The sequence below is a fragment of the Ambystoma mexicanum genome, chromosome 6p (genome assembly GCF_040938575.1).
Source record: "Ambystoma mexicanum isolate Mex_15411 chromosome 6p, UKY_AmexF1_1, whole genome shotgun sequence".
NCBI classification, from domain to species: domain Eukaryota; kingdom Metazoa; phylum Chordata; class Amphibia; order Caudata; family Ambystomatidae; genus Ambystoma; species Ambystoma mexicanum.
The window spans coordinates 1,031,924,621-1,031,949,652 of NC_090935.1; the positions used below are offsets into that span (position 1 = coordinate 1,031,924,621).

The 25,032-nt window shown below is 46.3% G+C and overlaps 1 protein-coding gene across 1 annotated transcript in view; it reads left to right on the plus strand.

Moving 5' to 3' along the window:
• The window catches only part of SPTLC1 (serine palmitoyltransferase long chain base subunit 1), a 1,178,456-nt gene that overhangs the window by 829,378 nt on the left and 324,046 nt on the right, over positions 1-25,032 (plus strand). The window contains exon 11 of the mRNA XM_069625635.1: positions 20,594-20,690. Coding sequence (XP_069481736.1) covers positions 20,594-20,690 — 97 coding nt within the window. The remainder of the gene's footprint in view (positions 1-20,593; positions 20,691-25,032) is intronic.

Below are 25,032 nucleotides of genomic sequence, written 5' to 3' on the forward strand. Positions count from 1 at the left end.
ATAAGAAGGATCAGTGAAATTCAGGCTCTGTCAGTGCAGGATCCCTTCTTTACTGTCCATAAAGACAAACTGGTTTTACACACACACCCTAGGTTCTCACCTAAGTTTATATCAAAATTCCATGTAAACCAGTCCATCGAGCTTCTGGCTTTCTTCCAGGACCCTCAAAGCTCGGCTGAGGTGAAACTACACACGCTAGATGTGCGTAGGGTGGTCCTCTACTATGTAAATAAGACCAGACCGCTAGGAAAAACAGATCAACTGTTTGTCTCCGTAGCTACAGGCAGAGAGGGGGATTGCGTCTCTAAAGGTGCCATCTCGAAGTGGATTATTAACTGTATCCAGCTGTGTTACTCTCTGAAAGAACTCTGCCTTTCACGCCAAGAGCCCACTCTACTAGAGGCATTGGGGCCACTCTGGCTTTCATTGCAAATGTACCCCTTGACACCATTTGCAAAGCAGCTACTTGGAGCTCTATTCACACTTTTACTCAGCATTACTGCATTGACACCCATTCCAAGGCAGATACACAAGTGGGACAAGCGGTTCTAAGGCACTTATTTGCTCATGACCCTTCTCACATCCCACCTCCTTCAGGTACTGCTCGCTAATCTATGCACAGCATGTGATCTAAGCAGATTCCACAAGCCTCAGAAGGGATACATTACTCACCGTAATGGTATTTCTGATACTTGTATCTGCTTAGATTCACATGCGACCCACCCTTCCTCCCCTTTGAGAGAAGGCGCATGGTTGCTTGTAGTCTTACCTTTCTATCTATCTGCTTGGATTGTACTCGCGCTACTCCTCATGCTACCTCATGTCAGAAAAAATACAATCTGAGGATCCTAGACGCGTGAGGGATCTTGGGTACAGTGGACGTCACACTAGGGACAGTATTACTGGCACGCCCTGTGTAGACGCCCATTTTCGAGTTTCGAAAAACAAACTGTAATACTCCGCAGCTTCCACTAGATGTCGGCCTATGCACAGCATGTGAATCTAAGCAGATACAAGCATCAGAAATACGATTACGGTGAGCAATGTATCATATGTGTATGTATGTATATATATATATGTATATATATATGTATATATATATATATTTCTGAGGCTTGTGGAATCTGCTTAGATCACATGCTGTGCATAGGCCGACATCTAGTGGAAGCTGCGGAGTATTAGTTTGTTTTTCGAAAGTCGAAAATGGGCGTCGACACAGGGCGTGCCAGTAATACTATCCCTAGTGTGACGTCCACTGTACCCATGATCCCTCACGCGTCTAGGATCCCCAGATTGTTTTTTTCCGCCATTCTGGTCGGAAGCACTTCATCGGAGTTCCCTGGCTTTGCCATATTTGCACTCAAAACTAATTCTAATTTGCCCCGTTTTGTCACCCTTACGTCGATCAGCATCTCGACGCCGAACCGGGGAGGAGATCTACGTCGAAACCCGACGGATGGGGCCTTGAGGCTTCTGCCTCGGCTCGGGCCTGGGCCGCTGGCCTCGGCCCTCCAAGTAGGGAGAGTGGGGGGTGGTACACTTCCACACTCGGTTATAGACACCTTCTTACCTACACACACTTGGCCGCTGCCCACAGGCGCGTATGGAGGGTACGCCCTTTCAGTTTTGCCCCAAGTGTAATAAGAAATACCCTTGGGTAGATAAGCACGCTACGTGCAACCTTTGCCTGCCCAGAGACCACCCCGAGGCGGGTTGCAGGGCCTGTAGTAGGTTTAAGACTAAAACTCTTAAGGACCGCTCCACCAAGCGTTGGGCCCACCACGCCAAGCTAGCAGCTATGGAGGCGGAGGGTACCTTCAGCGACGGCAGCGACGCCGGACTTTCGGACGGCGAGGGCACCAAGGCCTCGAAAGACAGCCTAACGCACGTCCCCGGCCTCGGAAGGTCGTCCGTCCCGGCGACTATGGGGAAGTCCCCCGGCGACAAAAGCGTTACACATACACACGCTAAACACAAAAAATCCACCCGAGATTCGACGTCGTCGAAACCTCGGAAAGAGGCACAGAAGGAGCGGTCCGAAAGGACGTCCTCTGGGCGGTCCCGGTCGAGGTCGCCGCACGACGTCAGGCAAGCCTCCACACTTGCACATAGTGCCTCGCCCATTAACATCACGGAAGATCACTCGTCCGGAGACGAACACGACTTCCATCCCCAGCCTGCACCCCAGGGAAAGGGTACATCACTTGGTAGTAAGGAGGGCCCAGTTTCGAAGCCTATTTCGAAACACAGGGATTCCACCTCCGATCCTCGACGCCAGGCGTCGAAAGATAAGGGAAATGGTAAACACACTTCCACCCACGGGGAAGGGGGTAAGCAGCAAAGGAAACAACCCTTGCAATCCCCCACAACAAGAGAACTGACTTCCCAGTCCAAGTCTTCTCAGGGACAGTCCATAGAAAGTTCCAGCAAGGTCACCCCAAGCTCCAAACTCTGGTCATGCGAGGACATTGACAGAGTAATGTCAAGAATGTCTTCCTTAGCAAATTTCTTCGAAAGACACCCTGACCAACTCCTAGCTTTAAACCCTCAGGAATCTTCTCCCTCAGGTTCAAGGGACCCTATCCCTTCAAATAAAAGGCCCCGGGTCGAGACACCATTAAAGGCTTCAGACCCCTTCGAGGTCCAACCCTATTCTTGCCTTTTACCTACAGGCCAAGGAGACTCTTCCCTTATAGAGGGTCAGGATTTTGAGACACCAGAAGATCTCGCAGTGTCAGATTATTACGGGGAGGACGAAGACGAGGATGAGCCAGAAAATAGCCGAGATATTTTCAGAATGGACTCACCAGTCGAAAGGGAAGCCCCAGTGTCTGATTCCCCAATAGATAATCAGCCCCTCCTGAATGAACTGCTCTCTCGGGCAGCTAACCACTTCCACATAGACACACAAGGTGTCCAAGAAGAGAGGGACTTCGCGGAGGAACTAATAGGGGAAAGGAAGACAGTAGCCCAGACCATTCCCATCCTGAAATCTATTCAACGCAGAATAGCACCATCCCTTATCAACCCAAACCTGACGAGACCTGTAAACCCGAGAGTAGAGAAGCTGTTTAAAGCAGCCCAGTCGGACCCTCTATATATTAGAGGCCAACTTAAGCCAGACTCTCTAGTCGTAACTAACACCCGCAAGAGAGCTGGAACCCCATTATCTTCCTCGGAGGCTCCCCCCGACAAGGAAAGTAAGAAACTCTATGGTTTTGGTAGAAAAGTAGCTTCCACGGCAGCCTACCAAACCAGAATCGCGAATTCCACCACACTGTTGGCCAGCTACAACTGCCATCAGTGGGAAGAAGTGGCAGCACTAATAGATTCCGCTCCCGAACCCCTTAAGAGCCAGCTATCTCGCATTTGTGCAGAGGGAAGAAACGTCTCAGGCTGCATTTTAAAAGCAACTTTGGACGCCGCAGACAATGCGGGTAGGATTATAGCAGAGGGGACTGTCATCAAAAGACATGCTTGGTTGAGGCAGTCGGGATTCAGAGCAGAAACACAAGCTGCACTCTTAGACAAACCAGTGGAAAGTGATCTCCTGTTTGGAAAGGCAGTCGAGGACGCTCTAAAAAACGCTAAGGAGGAATTCGACACCCTCAAATCCCTTGGCCAGTTAACTACAAAACCACCTAACCAAAGAGGGAACGGCAATTTTCGTCGCCCCCGCGGCCAAAATTCCAATAGAGGAAATAGCTATTCCCACACCCAGGGTACACAGTGGAACACCAACTCACAACAGTCTACCCAGGGGTATGGTAGGGCTAGTAGAAGAGGACGTGGTAGAGGCAGAGGCAGCCCCAGTAAAGGAGGCGGCACGCCTCCACCAAAGCAGTGACGCTCATTTCAGGGTCCCTTCCCATGCAACCCCAGTAGGGGGACGAATATCCAGCTTCACCCAGGCATGGGAAGGGATAACATCCGACAGATGGGTGCTGTCAACGGTATCCAAGGGGTACTGTATAGAACTACTGCAACGTCCCCGAAACCATCCTCCAAGACAAAAAGTCCACTCTTTAGAACATCAGAAGATCCTCCTCGAGGAGATCTACAATCTGCTCCTAAAGGACGCGATAGAACTCGTCCCAGGACACCAGGTAAACAAGGGTATCTATTCAACTTACTTCCTTGTGCCAAAGAAAGATTTAACAATGCGCCCAGTATTGGACTTACGGCCTGCCAACAAGTATGTCAAGCCCCAAAAATTCCGTATGACCACGCTACAAGAGGTAATCCCACTCCTAAAAAAGGGGGATTACATGGCAACCTTGGATATGAAAGATGCCTATTTTCATATTTCCATGCTCCCGGCGCACAGAAAATACTTGCGCTTCAAAGTGGACAGTCGCCACTACCAATTCAAGGTACTGCCCTTCGGGATAGCTTCAGCACCAAGGGTATTCACCAAGGTACTGGCGGTGGCAGCTGCACACCTACGCAGGGAGGCAATCCCAGTGTACCCTTATCTGGACGACTGGCTCATAACGGGGGAAACCCCAGGAATCTGCAGGTCAAACATTCAGAGGACTATCGACCTCCTCCACGAATTAGGCTTCTCTATCAACGAGAAAAAGTCAAGTCTGGTGCCAAGCACCTCAAAACAGTTTCTAGGAGCTATCCTAGATACTCAGAAAGAATTGACCTTCCCTTCGGAAGAAAGAATTCGGAATATACTTCTGCAAATTCCGCATTATCAGTCAGGTCAACAGATAACAGTACGCAAAGCTATGCGGTTACTGGGCATGATGGCGTCATGCATTTACCTGGTCCCCCACGCGCGTCTGCGCATGCGTCCCATGCAGGAATGGTTGGCGAAACAGTGGTCTCAGGCAAGTGGTCAGTGGGACGATCTAGTGGTCGTTTCGCCAACACTCATACAGAGCCTACACTGGTGGACAAGAGAGAATCTCGCAAAGGGGAAACCCTTTTACGATCCCGAAGTACAGGCAGTGGTGACTACAGATGCATGCCTGACTGGGTGGGGAGCTCACCATCTCCACCACACAGCTCAGGGTCTCTGGTCTCACTCAGTAGCCAAGAACCACATCAATCTGCTAGAGCTTCTGGCAGTATTCCGAGCGCTGCAGGCGTTCGAGCCCCATCTACTGAACTTGTCGGTGCAGATCAGGACGGACAGCACGACAGCCATGTTCTATCTGAACAAGCAAGGAGGGACTCGTTCGCCAAATCTGTCCAAGCTTGCCCAGAAAATATGGATATGGGCACTCAGACGGAACATCTTCCTGTCATCGCAACATGTTCCAGGGGAGCTCAATTCCCTAGCGGATGCTCTAAGCAGAGACTCCCTCCCAGAAGAACACGAATGGGTCCTTCACAGAGACGTAGTAGAAGATCTCTTCTCTCAGTGGGGTTTCCCCACTATAGACCTATTCGCCACAAGCGAAAACAAACAATGCCCAGGATTTGCATCCAGGTTCCCCCAAACGGACTCCCAGGGGAATGCCCTGTGGATGAACTGGTCAGGGATGTTTGCGTACGCTTTTCCACCAACTCCTCTCATCAGGAAGGTGGTGTACAAGATGAACAAGGAATCAATGACGCTCATCCTAGTTGCTCCCATGTGGGCGAGACAACCATGGTTTCCACACCTACGCAGGATGGCGGTGTGCGAGCCCATCAGACTCCCAGCCTGGTACAACCTTCTGTCCCAGCAACAAGGTCAAACAGTGCATCAGGAACCCAACTCTATGAACCTAGCAGCATGGCTCCTGAAGTCATAGAGTTTGGACATCTCAAATTACCACAGAGGTGTATGGACATTCTAAAAGAGTCCAGGAAACCAAATACAAGACACTGTTACTTTGACAAGTGGAAAAGATTCGTTATCTGGTGCCAGAATAAACAAATCAACCCCGTTGATTGCACTCCTTCCAACGTTGTAACATACATGCTCCACCTGCTGGATGCAGGGTTGGTTTTTAACTCTCTGAAAGTACACCTGGCAGCCCTCTCGGCTTACACCACATCCCATAACAGGGTCTCGTGGTGGAAAGTACCAGTGGTTAAAGCCTTCATGGAAGGAGTAAAGAGACTTCACCCTCCTATTTCGAACCCACCGCCAGGATGGGACCTCAACGTGGTGCTAGCTAAGCTCATGGGCCCCCCCTTCGAACCCATGCATAAAAGTAGTCTCAAACACCTGACTTATAAAACGGCCTTCTTAGTAGCCATTACCTCCATAAGAAGGGTCAGTGAAATTCAGGCTCTGTCAGTGCAAGATCCTTTCTTTACTATCCACAAGGACAAACTGGTTTTACGCACACACCCTAGGTTCTCACCAAAATTCATATCCAAGTTCCATGTAAACCAGTCCATCGAGCTTCCGGCTTTCTTCCAAAACCCACAAAGCTCGGCTGAGGTGAAACTACACACCCTAGATGTGCGTAGGGCGGTCTTATACTATATAAATAAAACCAGACCGCTAAGGAAAACAGATCAACTGTTTGTCTCCGTAGCTACAGGCAGAGAGGGGGATCGCGTCTCTAAGGGCGCTATCTCTAAGTGGATTATCAACTGTATACAGCTGTGTTACTCTCTTTCTGGAAAGACTCTGCCTTTTACGCCAAGGGCCCACTCTACTAGAGGCATTGGGGCCACTCTGGCTTTCATTGCAAATGTTCCCCTCGACACCATTTGCAAAGCAGCTACTTGGAGCTCTATTCACACTTTTACTCAGCATTACTGCATTGACACTCATTCCAAGACAGATACACAAGTGGGACAAGCGGTTCTAAGACACCTGTTTGCTCATGACCCTTCTCACATCCCACCTCCTTCTTCTGGTACTGCTCGCTAATCTATGCACAGCATGTGATCTAAGCAGATTCCACAAGCCTCAGAAGGGATACATTACTCACCGTAATCGTATTTCTGATGCTTGTATCTGCTTAGATTCACATGCGACCCACCCTTCCTCCCCTCCGAGAGAAGGCGCATGGTTGCTTGTAGTCCTACCTTTCTGTCTATCTGCTTGGACTATCTGTTCTCACGCTACTCCTCATGCTACCTCATGTCAGGAAAAACACAATCTGGGGATCCTAGACGCGTGAGGGATCATGGGTACTGTGGACGTCACACTAGGGATAGTATTACTGGCACGCCCTGTGTCGACGCCCATTTTCGACTTTCGAAAAACAAACTGTAATACTCCGCAGCTTCCACTAGATGTCGGCCTATGCACAGCATGTGAATCTAAGCAGATACAAGCATCAGAAATACGATTACGGTGAGTAATGTATCCCATATATATATCATGGCCACGGTGGTGGCCATGTAGTTATGGTTAAATTGCTGTTTCCAGAGGAAGAGCACTTTTTGGGTGGCTTATAACTTTGCTCTCCCTGGACGGATCCTCACCAAACTTTGCAAAAAAAGTATTTGGGTCACTCTGAATTTTTTTTGCAAAGTTTGGTGAGGATTCGTGCAGGGGGGGCAAAGTTATAGGGGGGGGTCCCAAAACTTTTTTTTTTCCCCATAGACTGAATGGGAAAAAAATTTTGCTCGTGCCTACAGCCCAAACCGCTGGACGGATTTCCACCAAATTTGGACCAGGAGCAGCGGCTTGGTCCCGAAAGTGTGCTTTTGCAAATTTGGTGAAAATCCGTCCAGTAGTTTTTTTTAAAATGACCAAAAAGTAGGTAAAAAAAAATTAGTGATATCTGTGTTCGGTTCGCGAACACACTTCCCTGTTCGCTCCGCGGACAGTGTCCTGATTGGCCAATCGTCTTGCGTGATGTTCACGGACATGCAACGTGTTCGCTGATTGGACGGCGTGAAGCGCGTCAGATTTTTCGGTAGCGCCCGCCATCTTGGATTCGCGGACGTCCGCGGACAGCGCAGTGAAACTTTGTTCAAAATGTGTATTTAGTAGAGTGTTGTGGTATGTAGGAGTGTTTGGGGAGGGTGGGAGTGTACGAGATAGGTTGAAAGTTGTGTTTATGTGTTAGACGTTCTTTTTGTGCTCGGACATCACGGGTGTTCTGAAATGTTCTAAATAAACTGACTGGGGGGTCTTCTAAGGACTCAATATGTGTCCGTTTTGTTCGCAAGCAAAGTGAAACTGTTCTAAGAACACTTGCGGTGTCCGGGGAGTGTTCGTAGGGGGTGTCCTGAGGACGCTGTCCTTATTGTTCTCTGTCAAGTTGAATGTGTTCTAAGAACACTCGCGGTGTCCTGAAATGTTCGCAAATAAACAAGATGGTGGTGTTCTGAAGAAGCTTCTAAGAACACTCGCGGTGTCCGGGGAGTGTTCGTAGGGGGTGTCCTGAGGACGCTGTCCTTATTGTTCTCTGTCAAGTTGAATGTGTTCTAAGAACACTCGCGGTGTCCTGAAATATTCGCAAATAAACAAAATGGGGGTGTTCTGAAGACGTTTTTGAGAACACTCCCGGTGTCCTGGAATGTTCGTAGGGGATGTCCTTAGGACGCTGTCCGTATTGTTCGTTGTTAAGTTGAAAATGTTCTAAGAACTATCGCGTTGTTCTGAAATGTTCGTAGGGGGTGTCCGTATTGTTCGCTGGCAAGTTCAAAGTGTTCTAAGAACACTCACATTGTTCGCGGACATTAAAAGTTTCCCATAGATCATAGTTGAAATGTTTGTCTCTATGGATGTGATATGCTGCGGTGGTTGTCCTTATTATTGTATACTTACTGTTTGGTCTAGTAATGGGAGTCCATGTTTTTCTTCTTCATTTCTGTGATAAAAGAAAATAGCATGTTAGTATTAGTATTTTGTAATGACTTATTACATTGTATAAGCAATATACTTTTTTTTTTTTCGACCCTCATATTTAGTAGAGTACAAATCTGTGCAATTTGCTCAGTTTCTGTATTTGTTGCTAAAATCATTGGGTCTGTGGAAGAAAAAAAAAATCCATGTTGGATTAAAAAAAAACCTTTTTCTGTTATGCTACAGTTTATTTGTTTGTTTTCAGTGTTCACTTGTTGTTTCTGGCTAATGCTTTATACTTCGCTTTGTTGTATTTTTTTTTGGAGCAGTAACAGATTCTTCATTTGTTTTGATATTATAAAATTTTGGAGCAGTTAGATACCAATTGGCGTATTCTAACTGTGTATTTTTTGGCCTAATTTAGTGGTATTCATTTATCTGATTAGTTGTAGAATCTTTGAGCTGTGTTCTTTAGGACACTTTAATTTTTGTTTGTTTACGAACATTTCAGGACACCACGTGTGTTCTTAGAACAGTTTCAACTTGCTAGCGAACAGTACGAACAAGTGTGGTGTTCTTCAGGACACCTCCATTTTTGTTTATGTACTAACATTTCAGAACACCTCCATTTTTGTTTATGTACTAACATTTCAGAACACTCGCACTGTCCGTGGACACTTTTATTGTTTTTTTAAAAAAAAAAAACGGAAACTATTCACAATACAATATAAAAATTAAACTTTATTTAACATATATTAATAATTTATGACAGAGAAGGTGAGGCAGAAACAAAAACAGGAGAATTTGGGGTTTCAACATGGTTGGTATTAGGTGAAGAAGGGATGGAAGTCTCAAAACGTTTTGGATTATGGAGAGGGTTTGGGGATAATTGACTGGGATATGGTGAGGAGGGACAAGTACATGTGGGGCAATGGTACGAGGTTTTTGGTTTGAAATGATTTTCTACAAAAGTTTTTAAATTATTAAAATTAGCCAACAATACATCCATTTTTTCTTCTATATTGTGAAGACTGTTATCCATAACAAGGTTTTCTGAAGTTTTTTCTATTTTGGTATGCTCTGTACAAAAAAATAATATATATGTTAAATGTATATAAAAAAAATAATAAATAAATGGTTTATATTATAAAGTGTTTACCATTAGTTTCACTATCTTGTGACATTTCTTCATGTGGGAAATTGTCCTCTAGCCATTCCAGAGTACTACACATTTCTGTGAGTGAGAAAAAAAAAAGATAATATATTTTTTAATCTAATACAGAAAGTTTAAAAATTTATGAGTAAAATGAAGTACATTTACTATTTCTGGTAAGATAAGTCCTATGGATTCAGTGGGTCTGGTCTTGTTCTCAGTTCTGTTGTGTCTGTGTGGTAATTATGTTGGAAGCCAATTTATCTTCATGTGGTATATTCCATTTCAGAACATATTGTATTTAAATGAATGGTTAGTGTATTACATATATGGGTTACATTTCTTATGTATTACTATATATAATGTGTTTGTGTGCTGCTTTTTGAATCTGTTAAATGTTCCTATATTATGATATAACAATCGAACATACCCCACCACCCCCCCCCCACCCACAGTTTTTAGGTAGTGGTACTGTTCTCCGAACATGTCCGCGAACATTAAATAAGTTCGCGGACATCAAGTTCATAAGAAGAGATCTAGTCAGTTCCATATGACCTGTATATAAAGTCAAAGTCATTATTGTTAAGTTGTGCTACTAAAAAACTATGAAATTCAGTGAAAAAACTTTGTTAAAGGGACGTTATGGTTAAGTTGCGCTACTAAAAACCTATGAAATTCAGTGAAAAAACATTGTTAAAGGGACGTTATGGTTCCAAGTAAAACCGAAAAACCCTTGAAATTCGCCAGTTATGGTAAGCTAAGCAACCATAACTCGCGCCACCACCGTGCACTGCTAAGACTAACACCCAGGACATCAAAGATGACATCACAAATTTCATTGATGACATCACTGTCATCCGGTACAAGCATCAGTCTGTTAACCCATTTAGGATCCTCTTTCCAAATCCATATTTTTTCAATACCCTGTATAAAACTCCCCAGTCTACCCGGTGCGAAGTTATTAATATAACTCTGACACAAGTTAGCCATGTTTTTGGTTAAAGACTTTTTATTGAAAACACAGATGGGAAAAGGCCTCTCAGACTCTGCTCTAAGAAGAATTTACTTACCTAAAACCAAAAACTAAGGCTCTGTGGATGTCAAAATCAAAACTGTCCTTGTGCCCAAAAGTTTAATTCTGACCCTCACAATGTCTCTAACCTTAGGTAATCGTATAAAGAGTTTGTAAAGGAAAAATGAATAGCTCTCACATAAGTTCTCCAAGGTCAAAGAGCATTGGTTCCAGAGGGTGGTTTCTCGTCCCCTGGATTCTTAGTTAATACAAGTGATTCTTGGTCTAACCTTTCTTTGTGTCTTTCTTGGCCCACAACAATACTGTTATTTACAAAGCTGCTTAGCCGTGGGGTTCCACTTCTTTCAAAAGTATCTTCTTGTTCAGCAAACCCAGTTCTATATCTTTTCTTGGGACTTCTTGTAGATTTGCAACTGCCTGGTACTCCCCTGCCAGGACTTCTCATGCACTTGTGATTGCCCTGTGTACTTTCCTACCAGGGCTTCCTGTATATTCACACACTTGGAACTGCCTGTTTTGCTCGCCTGCCAGGACTACTTATATTTACATGTGGTCCCTCGTTGACTTCCACAGTTGCATATACCCCTTTTTGGTATAATACATCTCCTTGATACATCATTCGATTTGGGTTCCCCACATATTTGCATCCCAAACACTCATATTTGTCAGGGGCCCTTATTTGTAATATGCGTTCTTGGTATTCAATCAGTGTCTTTATTATCTCTGTTTCTGCAGCTGTAATTGCTGTAGGTTGTACTTAGCGTGGTCGCCGAAACACCCCGGTGGCCCCACTATGCCTTGGTTGCCTCACCTGTTCTGCTTGGCATTCTCTGACCCGTTTGCGCTTACGCAGCAAAGGTGTGCCACTTGCTTTCCACTCTGGACTGCTCTTGCGTCATTCCTGTCTCTCTCATGGATTTGCCTCTGCATGTTGGTCTCGATCCAGGTCCCGGTAGGTGAAACGGTGCTTTCTTCGGTTGCTGAACGCCCAGGAGTCTTCAACTGGGCCCTGGCATGTCTGCGGTACATCCTGTCCTCACAGCATTTTTCTCTGCTACCTTGCTGGCAAGCCGCTCTGCTTTGCCACACCGGTTTGTGCTTCCAAGCTGCACAAACCTTGCAAAGAAGTGAGACTACTTCTCCCAAACAGCAGCAGGCTCGAAGAGTTTGCCTTCCATCTTTACATGTCCCGCGCACAGGTGAGTTCCGTAAACAACTAGAACGCTCATTGAGCTTGCGGCTCCTTGTGCTCTGCATTGTTTTTCATTCTTCCTCGTCCCAGTATGTGGGTGAATGTGGGAAAAGGAGTCCATTGTTGATTGATCCAGATTACTTGGAAAAATCACTTTCAACAGTTCTGAATGATGAGCCAGTTCTATGTGGTGGATAATCCGAACTGGAAGAGGTAGTTACATTTTAGACTAGGGATGGAAGTTTGGCCTATAGGGATCTTGAAAAAAGGTTTCTCTATTTTCCCTAAAAGGGCGTGGGGATGTATGGCAATAGGTGATTAGGGTATTGGGTATCAAGAGGTCTTATTCATGGGCAAATGGGGGATACTATGTCACATCCAATGAAGCCATAACATCTCCCCGGAGGCTGTCTCGTCCCATGTGATCCTCCTGAGGATACGAGTATAGCTGCCCCTCAGTGTCAGGATCAGGTAGTGGCTACCGTCCCCTGGCCACATGGGAGGTTGTTCACACCGGGAAGATCAGTGAAGACTTAATTGGATTCATCACACCGGTCAAAAGCTTTCCCAGCATCATGCTCCAGAAGTACTAGATCTCTTCTTTTCCGACTGGCCAGCTATTAGGTTGAGCCTCTTCCGCAGCTTGTCTGCACCATGTTGCCCAGGAATAAAACCCTACCTGATTCGAATTCACTAATCTAGTCTTCAGAGTCTCGAACATAGAGCTAAGTTTCCTAGTAAAGATCTTTGCATCCACATTCAAGTGGGATATTGGACTATAAGACTTATACTCTGCCGAGTCTTAACCTTCCTTATGTATCATGATATGACATTTATAACGCACCTATACACAAGTGTTTCAAGGCGCGACGAGGCAAGGGAGGGGGAACAGGGAAGACGGACAACAATCTTACTAGGCCAGGTGTCATTCAGATCGCGCAAGGGAAGGGGGAAAAAGAAGTGTGAGGGATGGGGGCAGTGCAGTACATGGGATAATAAATAATAACATAAAATAAATAAACGTCCAGCTCTTGGCAAGTGCATGGTGAATGCAGACAGAAGTGCTGGTTTGGGAACTGTAGATCATGGAGATCAGCCCCTGAAAGAACAAGGGTGGGGTGGGGGGTGGGGCCCTCCCCCTGTTCCAAAATATTATTGCCTATATGTCATCACTACTTAAGCATATTTTTTATATAACCCAATCGTTCATCTGTCTTCATCCGGGGCCTTTCTGCTGGCATTCTGCCAATAGCCTCTTTAATCTCATCACCCGTAATCTGTGATGGTAGCTGAATCATTTCCTCAGCAGTTATTCTGGTGAGAACAAGCTTATTCAGGTACTGCCTTGCCCATTTAGTAGACTTACACCTCTCCTTCTCATAAAGGTTTGTCAAGAACCTCTTGAAGCAGCCAGCGCAGAGTGATCGAATTGACCTTTCTGTTTTCCTCCCTTCTCATCCACCAATCTCATCCTTGTTTGCATTGTAAGCCGCGATGCCAGCATTGAGTCTGCATGTTTGAGAAATGTTTCCTAATTGCTTCACCCATCGCCAAGGATTTAAATTCCTGTCTCTACTGTCTCAGTACTAGTAGGGTGTCCTGCAAGCTTCACCAGTTCCCTTCACCACTTCCTCCAGTGCAACTAAGTCATCCGAGTTCCCTCCTGAAAGGCCCTCTCCCTCTTCTTCCTGACCCCTCGTGTATGAGTATGCCCCTCCATTATCCTTTGCTGCTTCCCATTCCTTACTTATGTTAAGCTTCCCTGTATAATGCAGTTTGAAATAATCTCTCATTGGATAACTCCAAGCATAATCTCTTTATACGAAGGCTGACTACTAAATCGTCATCTGTCCATCCCACTGGCTTTATTATACGGCTCAAAGTCCTCTCCTTTGTTAATTTACCTAACAACAAATAATCCTAGTGTACGCGTCATGTGGGGCTGAGTAGAAGGTGAGTCCCTTCGCCTCTGGGTTCTTCAATCTCCAGATGTCCACCAACCCCTGCGTATTGAGGATCTTGCCAAGCTGCTCCCTCCTTTCCCCCCTGCTCCTGGGTGATGTGCATATATTCCTTGCCTTCCTAAGTGAAAGCCAATCTCTGCTTTGGTCAGCTGCCAAATTGAAGTCCCTTCCGGCTATGAGTAAGCACTTGGCTACACCAACCATCTGATCCCGTCGTTTGTTGACAGAAGGCTGTTTCTTTCCCAAACTAGGGACAAAGTTTCTAAAAACGAAATCACTGTGGTTCTATTTTCCCTCTGAGTCCCCTGCACCTTTCATGGACCTGGTTATTTTCAACACCTTAAATGCTAAGGCCTTATGAAAAATGATCCCTCACCCACCTCTTTTTGAGGGCCCGGAGGACCAGACTGTCTGACCCACTAGAGCACCTGCAATTCGGCAGTCTTTCCCCCCTCCCTTTATCTAGTTTCCTGCAGACGGAGTATACTGTGACGATTTGCAAGGTAGAGTCACTTCTCCCCAAAGGGGGGGAGCCCTTTCAATGAGGCTAGAGAGGTGTGAACGATGCCCAATAGTCGCCCTATGGTTGGTATAATGCGGGAGGACCTCAAGGGGAGGGACTTCCGCTCTTGGGATAAGGATGATTGCCTAGGGTAATAGCCTGTTGGCCAACATTACACCTCTCAACCTACCCTCTCCCCTCTCCCCCTTCCATGCCAGACAACTTCCTTGAGAGTTGATCCATGTATTTCTGTAGTGTAGGAGAAACAACCACAGCAGAAAGTACCAGGGTGAAGAAGACCACAGAAGACATGACTGTTGTGAACTGTGGTAGTACTGATATGAGGTGGCCCTGAGGATGCATGAAGATCAATCCATCAAGAACAATAAAGGACTTTGACAATCTGCCTGGGCAGGACTGGCAATATTGTATTTGAAGAGAAGGACTGAAGACTTGGTGAAGCCCAACCAGAAGAGGCAGCAGGTGTGGAAACCATCCAGAGCTGGAGTTTTGTAACCTGTCGGCTGACCAGAGAAAAGGAAAAGCAAAGGATGCCGGCGGGGTGCTGGGGGAGCTCTGTGGGTCCAGCTGGCGTGGACACGAAGAGGAAGCCAAGCAGTCCAGGAGAGCACAGAGCTGCTGCACTGCTGCAGAAGCAGAGGAGAAAAACCTGAAGAGCCAGAGACGCTCCCTAGTCCTAGATGCCGTGTGGCATACCGAAGTCCCAAAGAAGGTAATGGGTAGTGCGAGAGAACCGGAGGGGAAATGGGTGGATGAGAGGCAGGCCTGAGAGGCTCTCTGCCAATCCAGTAGTAACAGTCCAACTGCTGGGAAGGGCACATCAAGCATCCAAGGAGAATGTTCTTGTAGCAGTGGCAGCAATAAGCCCACTGACCACCACAGAAGGGTCTGGGACCCTAACCCAAGTGAATCTAGCATCGGAAGAGAACCTCCTTGTTGCATTGTAAGCAACAGTTCCACTCGTCATCAGAGAAGGGTCTGGGACCCCAACAAAAGTATATTAAGTATCTGAGGAAAGTATCCTTGTCGCAGTGGTAGGGAAAAGTCCACTGAGGCCCCACGGAAGACTTGAGACTTTGATAATACCAGGAAAAGGGAGTCATTCTCCTGGTTCAGAAAGTTGAAGAAACTGAAATCCCTTTTGGATCCAAAGACACCCAGGGTAAGGGAGTCTTTCCACCTGGCTTTGGTATCAACTATATTTGAGTGAGTGAACCACTGCCAGGAGAAGGGAGTAATTACCTGGTTCTGAAAGTTGACTGCTACAAAGGTTTGTTGTAACCACAAGCCAGGGGAAGGGAGTCATTCCTCTTGGCGCCCTTTTTGCCAAAGAACATTTCTGGGAATACCACCCAGCTACAATGAAAGGGGAGTCATTCTCCTGGAGAAGGACATTTTCTGTTGACTTCGTCGTTAGTTGTAGTGTAAGAGATAGAGGTAGTTTGACACAGGATGGTGGAGTTTGATTGTGATAGACATTCTGACCGATTCTTTACAATTAGTTTGAGGCAGGAAAACTCCTCTTAGACAGTGGTCAAAGTGGGCGGGAGCAGTGCTCCTCTAAGTAAAACAAATATATATATATTTTTTAAAGTGTACCGTTCCTATGCTTTTATTTTTAAAAGAAACTGTTCCGGAATGGTATAGTTTTAAAATAAGTGTAGGAAGAAGTTCAAACTTGTACTTCAGTGCACTGCACTGAACATTCCCTTAAATAGGAGGTGTTTGTTTGGGGGTTTGGATTGCTTGTGGGAGGGGGCATGACAATGGAGTTTGTGGGGAGCAGGGGCAAGCCAGCAGGGAAATATAGTTCCACTACTTCTTTTCGTACACTGCTCTTTAAAAATATGGATAGTGATGGTTTCTTTTCTTCAATGCCACCCTTGTGTCGGCATCCTTCTTCAACACCCCTACATAATCCAGACCCATATTTCTAAATTCCCTGTCCACGAGGGCCATTTTAGTTGGTGAATGTATTCTTTGGCATTGAGTCCCCCCATTCTTATGTACCCTCTGCGTGCTTGTAAAGTTTATCCTTTGGCATTGCACTCCCCTATTTCGATATCCCAAATATTCTGTACATCACCACCTGACTCAAGCATTCTGCAAACATCATGTCCTGCCTGTTCGGTTCCCGCACCTTGCTCCTCCCCATGCCCCCCACTACCCTCCCTCCCATTACCAACATCCAAACTAAGAACAAGAAACATTTAAAACATTAGACACACATTCGGTACTGGACCACTAGGTTCAGCACACAACTCCCTGATGTTCGCAATACCACCCCTTCTTGATTGGCAAGTCCACACCTGTTGTGTGGTATATACCCCACACTTGGCCGGAAACATTCAGAAGATGGGTTTCCCCCTCATCACTTTTTGGAGGAAGGAGTGCCTAGTCAAAAGAATGTCCTGCTGCCAGTTGTTTTTCTCCTTGGTGTGGGTCCTCATGGGATCGCTCTTCCTCCACAAGTCATTGTTGCTCTCCAAAGTTGCCTCTTCTTTGCCATTATTAGAAAGATGTTGGTGCGCACTTGTGCCCTGTTATCCGTAAGTTCTCTTTGCTAATTTGAAATATCGGTGCAAAAGATTAGGCCCACTGTTAGCTAAATTCCCTTGCCTTAAGCCACATAGTAAGTTGACGGCATTCTCTCCTTCTGGTGAGTATAAGAGTTGATGGGTCTTAGTAAATACTTAGCAGGTCACACTCAAATTGGAATTATTTGCGCTGCTTCGCCCTGGTCAGCACCTCCACCTTAGCTCCATAATGATAGAACTTTACAATGACTGATCTTGGTCCTCCACTTCAGCGCACACCACCCCTGTGCGCTGTATCAATATTTATGCCCTTTCCTCCCACCTCCCTTTACAGGGCATTCACTATCTTTTTGACCTTTTCTTCCCCACATAGTTGGACATTTCCCTCTTCATTTCCTTCAGGCAGAGTTTCCGTTAATTGTTCTTTCTCTGATTTCCAGATTGTCCACTTACAAAAGCTTGTTTGCTTCTCTAACTTCTTTCTCAATCAGCTTGGCATTGTATCTTTTACTGAACATATATACAGTGAGTCCTTCAAATTTGTCCTCCATTACCTCTACCCTACCTCGTAGGTCATCTATGGAGGTCTATTTGTCCCTCCCAACCCTCTGAAGTGCCTTCATTTCTTTTATTATGGCCTCTTTGGTGGCAAGCTCTTTGTATTCCCTGGTGCCCACCACATGCAGGCGGGCAAGCTCCTCTGCGCTCAACATTTTGTCAACAGCTCTGTATTCCTGCAGCGACAGGATATCCTGCCTGGCCTTCTAACCTTCCCTGGCTGTCATGATCTCTGCTTCCAAAAGGTCAGGGTTTTCCCAACTCCCTTGGAAGCAGATCCATAACCCAGGTTCCGAGTGCCAACCAGTCCCAATTGGGACCTTTTGGACCCAGTCCTGGCGCCAGTGGCACCAGGCTCATAAATATGCCCAGTCCCAGCGCTGGAAGCGCCGGGCTCATAATGCTTGGGTGGACTTACCTGCAGCAGACCATGCTGCTTACTTGCCTGCCAGTTGAGTCTCTGATCCTCTTCTGTTTGGAACTACTTTTCCTGTTGGGTGGGGCAGGAGCCACTCCCTAGATTCAGAACACTGGAACTCTTCTGGAAAGCAGGAACTCTTTTCTTACCTAGGCGTGGCTGTGGAAGGAGACACTTAAGCACTACAGGAGGCTATTTAAACCACACCCGATGGATGAATCTTGCTTTGCGTTATTCTGCATCCTCAGCAGCAGAACGCTCATCGTGTCTTCTGCATCTGATCCTGGGCCTAAGGAAAAAGGCTTACCATCCTGAATCCAGTCTTCAGCAACACCTATAAAGACAAGAAAGAACAGGTTAGCATTACGGTCTTCAGTGACAGCTCTTCACTTACCTGGTCCATCGGCTGTCACCAACGCCTCGCGCTGCATTCCGGCATCTGAAAGACAAAGGCTTACCTACTCTTCGTGCGCTCCGGAGGTCTTCACACTGCATTCCGGCATCTGAAAGACAAAAGCTTACCAACTCTTCGCACGCTCCGGAGGCCTTCGGCGCTGCATCCCGCATCTGAAAGACAAAACAAGGTGCGTTTAAAGACATTGGGGAACTTTAATACTCACGTGCCATTACTCCTTTCCACATCTAACCCAGTGGGTATTCCGGCACCCTGCAGCCGCCCCGAACTTGTACCTGCAAAATAAAAAGACAGTTAGAGCGCATCGTGAAGCAGGCAACAAGCGCTTACTTACGTGCTTCCAGGCGCTTCTATTCATCACACGGGCTCCATCTTCAACTCACTTCAGCCCGCCATCCGCCATCGCCGGAACCCTGCAAAACAAGAGACATCATTACTAAAGACTTTAAAGACATTAGAATTACTCGAAACTTACCGTTCGTGCAGTAAACGACGGACAGCAGTCCTCTGAAGTCAAGAGGCCTGCTCCCCTTATCCAGTGAAGAAACTGGTTACAGCACCCTGCCTCGAGGCAGATGGAGAGCACGGCGTTCACTTACCTAAGACATCTTACCCTTCGAGCCAGACATACAGTGCACAGAGGTCCAGCCCAAAGAGCCATCCGTGTGTTACACATCACCTTTGAAGATACGGTATACGCCCAGTCAAGACCGGCGCCTCTACGGGAATCAGGTGAGCGTTACACTGGCTTCCAGTGTCCTTGAAACATGGTCTTCAGTCCCTTTTATAGGAACCTCTTCCCCCTTTTCGGAGTCTGCTGTAGCATTCATCAATTGGTGGCAATGACATTTGGCGCCACCAGCGGGGGATACCGCCCCCTCATTGGCCTCTTCAAAATTGTATACAGACTCCCATTCGGCCCAACAGCCTGCCAGGTTGTCGATCCAGTCCAAGCATGTGGCCGCGAACACAGGGACCCACTAGTCCCCTTGAGGCATGGGGAGGCTCATGGATCCATCTCCAAATTGCTACCTTCCATGTTCTCCCCATCATCATAGTCCCACGGAAACCTGTGCGCACACCAGCAATCCGCTGACTGTCACCATTGCAGGCTCGACAGCCTCTCCTCTGTTCCTCTGCAGAACGCACTGCCGCTCTGGCTGCCTCCAGCTGCCACAACTCTTTTTTGGGGGTGGGGGCAAGAAGGACTCTAGGGAGGATATCTGCAGGTCCCCCACTCTTCTGGGCTCCCAAGACAGCCACTCTGCTTCCGAACAAGCACTGCACACTGTGGTAGGCCCAGTGAGCCATGTTTGCTTTCACCTCCTCCCTTTCCCCGTTGCCATCTGTCGTGCAATTTTCCCCCCACGGCTGTGGTCTGATTATGTCTCACCTGCAAGTGGGCTCCCTTCCACTCACTCCGCCAATGCTTTTCCGATCTGTGCGCCAGCAACTCTGCATTGGCAAGCCTATCCCTGTCCGGTAAAATCACCTCCCGTGGGGATATTCTTGTACAGCTCATCCAACGAGTGGATCTTTTATTCTACGGTTTCTCAACCGTTTATTCTACGGTTTCTCACAGCATAGCGCTCAATATTAAGCAGAGCGGAGCCGATTATTACATGGTCATCTTTGCTGCGTGCCCTGTGGTCTCCCCTTATTGCAGTTTTAGTTTAATTAAACGGCAAGCATAATGTATGGTCTACACAGTTTAATAAGGATAACGCTTAGGTGATTGGTGCATTACCAACACAGACAGTCTATAATTGCATTGGGTAATGGTTTGCGTGCTTCTGATATCAGTGTCAACAGTTACCTCGGGGTTAGGTGCGCTTTATAAATAATAAACTAAACGAACTGAGCAAGATGTGCAAAATGCATCCAGGGCAAGTATATAAGGGTGTTACAGGGAGATAAGTTTGTGGTACAAAGTGTTAACAGCTCTTAAAGACCTGGTTCCCAATTCAGTAAAAAATAGCAGGAATCCTCATTGTTTGTCAGCACTGGCCCAATGCACCCCGAAAGACTATTAAAAGTAACTTTTAGAGAATAAGGCTTTTACTCTAACATACCTTTCTTCTGAATTTTTTTTTCGCCATCAGCGCCTGTCTGGCCAAGGTTACTGCTTTTCTGCCTCTTTGCCTCCCTTACTTGCATCTGCTGCTATTGAAGCTCTCAACATAATGGAAGACAATCCTGGTAAGGTTTTTCTTTTTACCTAAATGCAGAGTTGAAGGCCGTTATTCATTGTTCTGTAATTCCATATTCACCCGTCGTACAACAATGCAATTGATATATCTGCAATGTGAAAAGAATGTTCATATTTAAATGTCTGAATGCATGTTAGTCGTACCCAATTTCTAATGGTTAGAGTGTATATAATTGCTCTCAATGCCATCCAGAAGTCTTACTACATGTTTCGTAACCTGAGTGATGATAAGCGTGGTAGTGTTTTGGACACTTGATTTGAAAAAGGTATAGCCATGGGAGCTCGGTTCAAACTGCTCTGCCAGCACTTTCCCTTTTTTAAAATGTAAAATGACCTAAAATGGCAAAAAGTGAAAGTATAGTCATTGAAAAGTGCAGTAGTGTTTTTAAACTGATATACTGGCTCCGAAAATAAAGGAAAAAGAGCATTTGTCTCTGTAAAGGCGTTGAAGGAAGCTAGTACAAGGGTGGCATGTTTATTGCTTTAGACTTTGATATTCAAAGAGCCCTTGCTATCATCTCCACGAGGGGTTTCCCTGCCTCACCCTAATAGTAAAGGATCTGTCAGAATGTCCGTCCAAATGAAAGTCCACCGTCCTGTCACAACCTACTGCTATCCCTTACACTACAACTAAAGAATAAAATAATCCAACAAGAAGGTTCCTTCTGCAGGAGTATGACTCCCTTCTCCTGGGATATGGTTGGCGGTCCCAAAAAGGTTCTCTTGCAACAAGGTGCCAGGAATGACTCCCTTCCCCTGGCTTGTAGCAGTCTAACAAAGTTCCTTCTCCAGGAGAACGACTCCATTCCCCTGGTATAAGGGTGCTGTTCCCAAAATGTTTTAACGGATGCCTGGGGCAATACTAACTTCCCCTGGCTTGTAGGTCCAGCACTTTGTGCAGTCAACTTTCTGGGCCAGAAGAATGGCTCCCTTCTCCTGATACTGCTCTGCACTCCCCAATATAGTTCACAACAAGGCCAGGGGGGGAATAAATCCCTTCCCTTAGTGTCTCTTCAGTGTACTTGAAAGGATTTTCTCACTAGGAGAAGGACTCCCTTCTCCTTGGGTTTTAGAGTTCTTTTTCAACGTGGGTTTTATCTTGACACTCTGCCACTATATCAGCAATGTCCCAAGTCCTTCTCTGAATTCCAGTTGACTGATCTCTGCCACTGCAACAAGGACGATTTCCTTGGATGCCTGTTTCATTGATGATGGGGCCTCAGACCCTTCTCTGATTATCAGTAGGCTTATTCCTGCCACGTCTGTTAGGATGGTTTCCTCCAAAGTTTGACCTCCCTACTTCTCATACGTCCCTACTGGTCAGCCCGTGCTTCCCACCTTCTGGGACTTGCTTGCACCTCGCTGGTCTACCCATGGACTGGGATTGGTCTTCTTTCTGCAGCTGTCTGCTTCATTACTGCTTCTGCGGCAGCTCTGCGTGTTGTGCCTCCTTACTGTCTCAGCACCGTTCGGGGACTGCACAGTCCACATCCTCCTGAAGGTTGTGCCACTGCCTCGCCTGTTTCCTATTAGGCTTGGTCCTGCCGACGCAGGACCTGTCGGACACACTCAGCCCCTCACTGGTGTCTTCTGCAGAGCTTGCTCTTCGGGTCGAGTGCAGACTTCGAAACTCCTGTGTTCTCTGACCAGCAGGGAAGACTCGGCCCTTCTCTTTCCACTTTATAGGGCTTACTCCGCCCCAGCGTATCGTCAACCCCTATTGTCAATGGTCTCATGCCACCTGTGAGCCACCTTGTCCCAGTACAAGCAGTCACTATTCCTCATGTTTGTTCCCTTCTTCGTCCTAGTATTTTCTGTTTTAGCTGTACCCTTGGTACTGCAAAAATACATTGGCCTCCTCTCAATATAGTGGTTTGAAATGGGGGAATGGAGTAATGCAGGGGGGTGATTTTGTACAACAGGTTGTACACAAGGTGGTTGTCCTTATCCCCAGAGGGGGAGTCCTCCCGCATTACACCACCCCTAGAGGAACTATTGGGCAATGGCCGCACCTCCCTAGCCTCATGGGAAAGAGTCCCCTTTGGGAAGAAGTGACGATGCCTAGTGAATCATCACATCACCTAGCGATGCACTGTAGCTGCTGTGTTTAAGTTTACATATGCTTGTGTGTGTATCATAAAAAGACCATTTTTAGAGCTGAGCATTGAACTATCCACTTGGCCTAAAGAGAGCAGCTTTGAGAGATATTGGAAACCAAAAGTAGAACACTCCGAGGTTCAGTTTCTTTACTCATAGAGCTGAAATGTATTGCTTAAATATATTGACGATAGGGAAAGATCTGATACATTCGAAAGTGTGCGTTATGTATAATCAAAAACCCTCTTGCTTCAATTTACAACACAAGATTTTCTCAACAAATATATGCATCAGAAAGGTTACAAAAGAACCTTATTAGTGTCTGATACAACCATAGGAGGACAACACAAGAACAGGTTAAAACTATCCTCGACACAGAGGCACTGCACAAACATACATTGAACTAACTCCACTTGATCACAAAAAGGCTCCAGAAAACTCTTCTAAACAACAATAGGAAGAAGCTTGAAGCATTGAGACACAGTTAAAAACACTGCAGCAGCTCCTGACAATATGGGGACAGAGAAAGTAGTCCTGCTCCAACAACCTATCAGAATATACCCCTACACAGGCAGAACATTCAGTGCTGTCCAGGGTGCTCACGTTTTACACAAACCGGATGACAGCCAGGGCTGCAATTAAATTGTCAACAACTGTTGTGTCCCAGTTGTTGACAATTTAATTCCTGTCCTGGCTGTCAATCTGAGTCATCTGAAGGCCTCAAGATCGCTGACCAGTTCTATTTCAAAGCCCAAAAACAAAATTCCAACTGGACTCCGAACATTGGGCGCAACGCAAAACCGGGTCGATACATTAGAACCTTCAGATATAGAGCAACATCACCCATACTGGACAAACGCATTAAACACTCCCATCACCCGACTCCTCCAGAAAGAGGGGCTATGCAATCTCTGAACAGCATCAAGAGCATTACAATGAAAGCAACAGACAAAGGAGGCACAGTTGTCATAATGAACACCTGTGACTACTTGCAGGAGGCGCACAGGCATATTTCTGACACAAGATATTACAAAAAGTTGTAGGAAGACCCAAAGAAACAATATAAAAGAGAACTCAGCCAGATCATCAAATCCCATATTACTTCCAGGAACACCTTTGTGGCCTAGTACAAGTTAACACAATACCTGTCACTTTAAACATGCTCCTCAAAATACACAAAGAAAACCACCCTGAACGCCTAATCCTCTCTGGGTCGGGCACGCTGACTGAGCATCTCTCCTTGGGTCGAGAGCATCTTGGAAGCCACTGGTGAGATTACTCAATTTACATCCAAGACACCACTGATCTACTCAACAGACTGGATAATATAGGACCCTTCCCAAGGGGTACATTACTGGCAACCATGGATGTAGAGTCACTCTACACAAACGTTCCCCACATCGATGGCACTGAGGCATGTGTAAGTATGCTCTTTATGATCAAAACCCACTTGCTGACACTATAGGCAAGTGCATCGAATTCATTTTCACCCGCAACTATTTCAAATTTGGTACTGCTTAGCTCCAAATGATGGGGACTGCCAAAGGTACTCGAATGGCTCTACAGTATGCACATGTATTAATTGCACAATTAGAGACTGATTTCTCCAGCATGGGGTCTGGCATGGATTCACATGCTCATGAATATTCCCTGTCGTCAGGCTGGGAATCCTCGGTAAAGAAAAAATCAGTATCAGTTTTGTTTCTGAACTGGCTTTCTTAGTAGTAACCAATCACTGATCTCTGGATCATACTGCCCCCAGCCAATGACTGCCCCCCCCCCCCTCTGGCAGCCATCCTCATATTTTTACCGCACGCTCAAGTGTTGGGAGTCCTCGTGCTTTAGCTCTCAAGTTTTTGCTGAGTTTTCGCGCTTTTTCAGGAGATTTTCTAATTTTTTCAGTTTAATCGAGCCTCAAGCTCCACCGTTTCTACTTCCGATAACGGGGACCCGTTTCGGAATTCTTCTACGCCCCTCATGAGTGAAGTTTTCGTCGAGTTTACGCTTCTTGGAGGATTCCGGAAGATCTGCGGCCTACCTCAACGGACATGGCCCAGGACAAGGGAAGCTCGACGCCCGGATCCAAGCTGTTCAGGTGCTGCCCTGGATGCGGATTACAAAAAGTTTTCAAGGAGGAAGAGCATTCGCGATGTCTCTACTGCCTTCATGAGGACAAGACGCACATGGAGAAGGACTGTGTGTTCTGAAAGAACCTTTCGGAACGGACAAAACAAG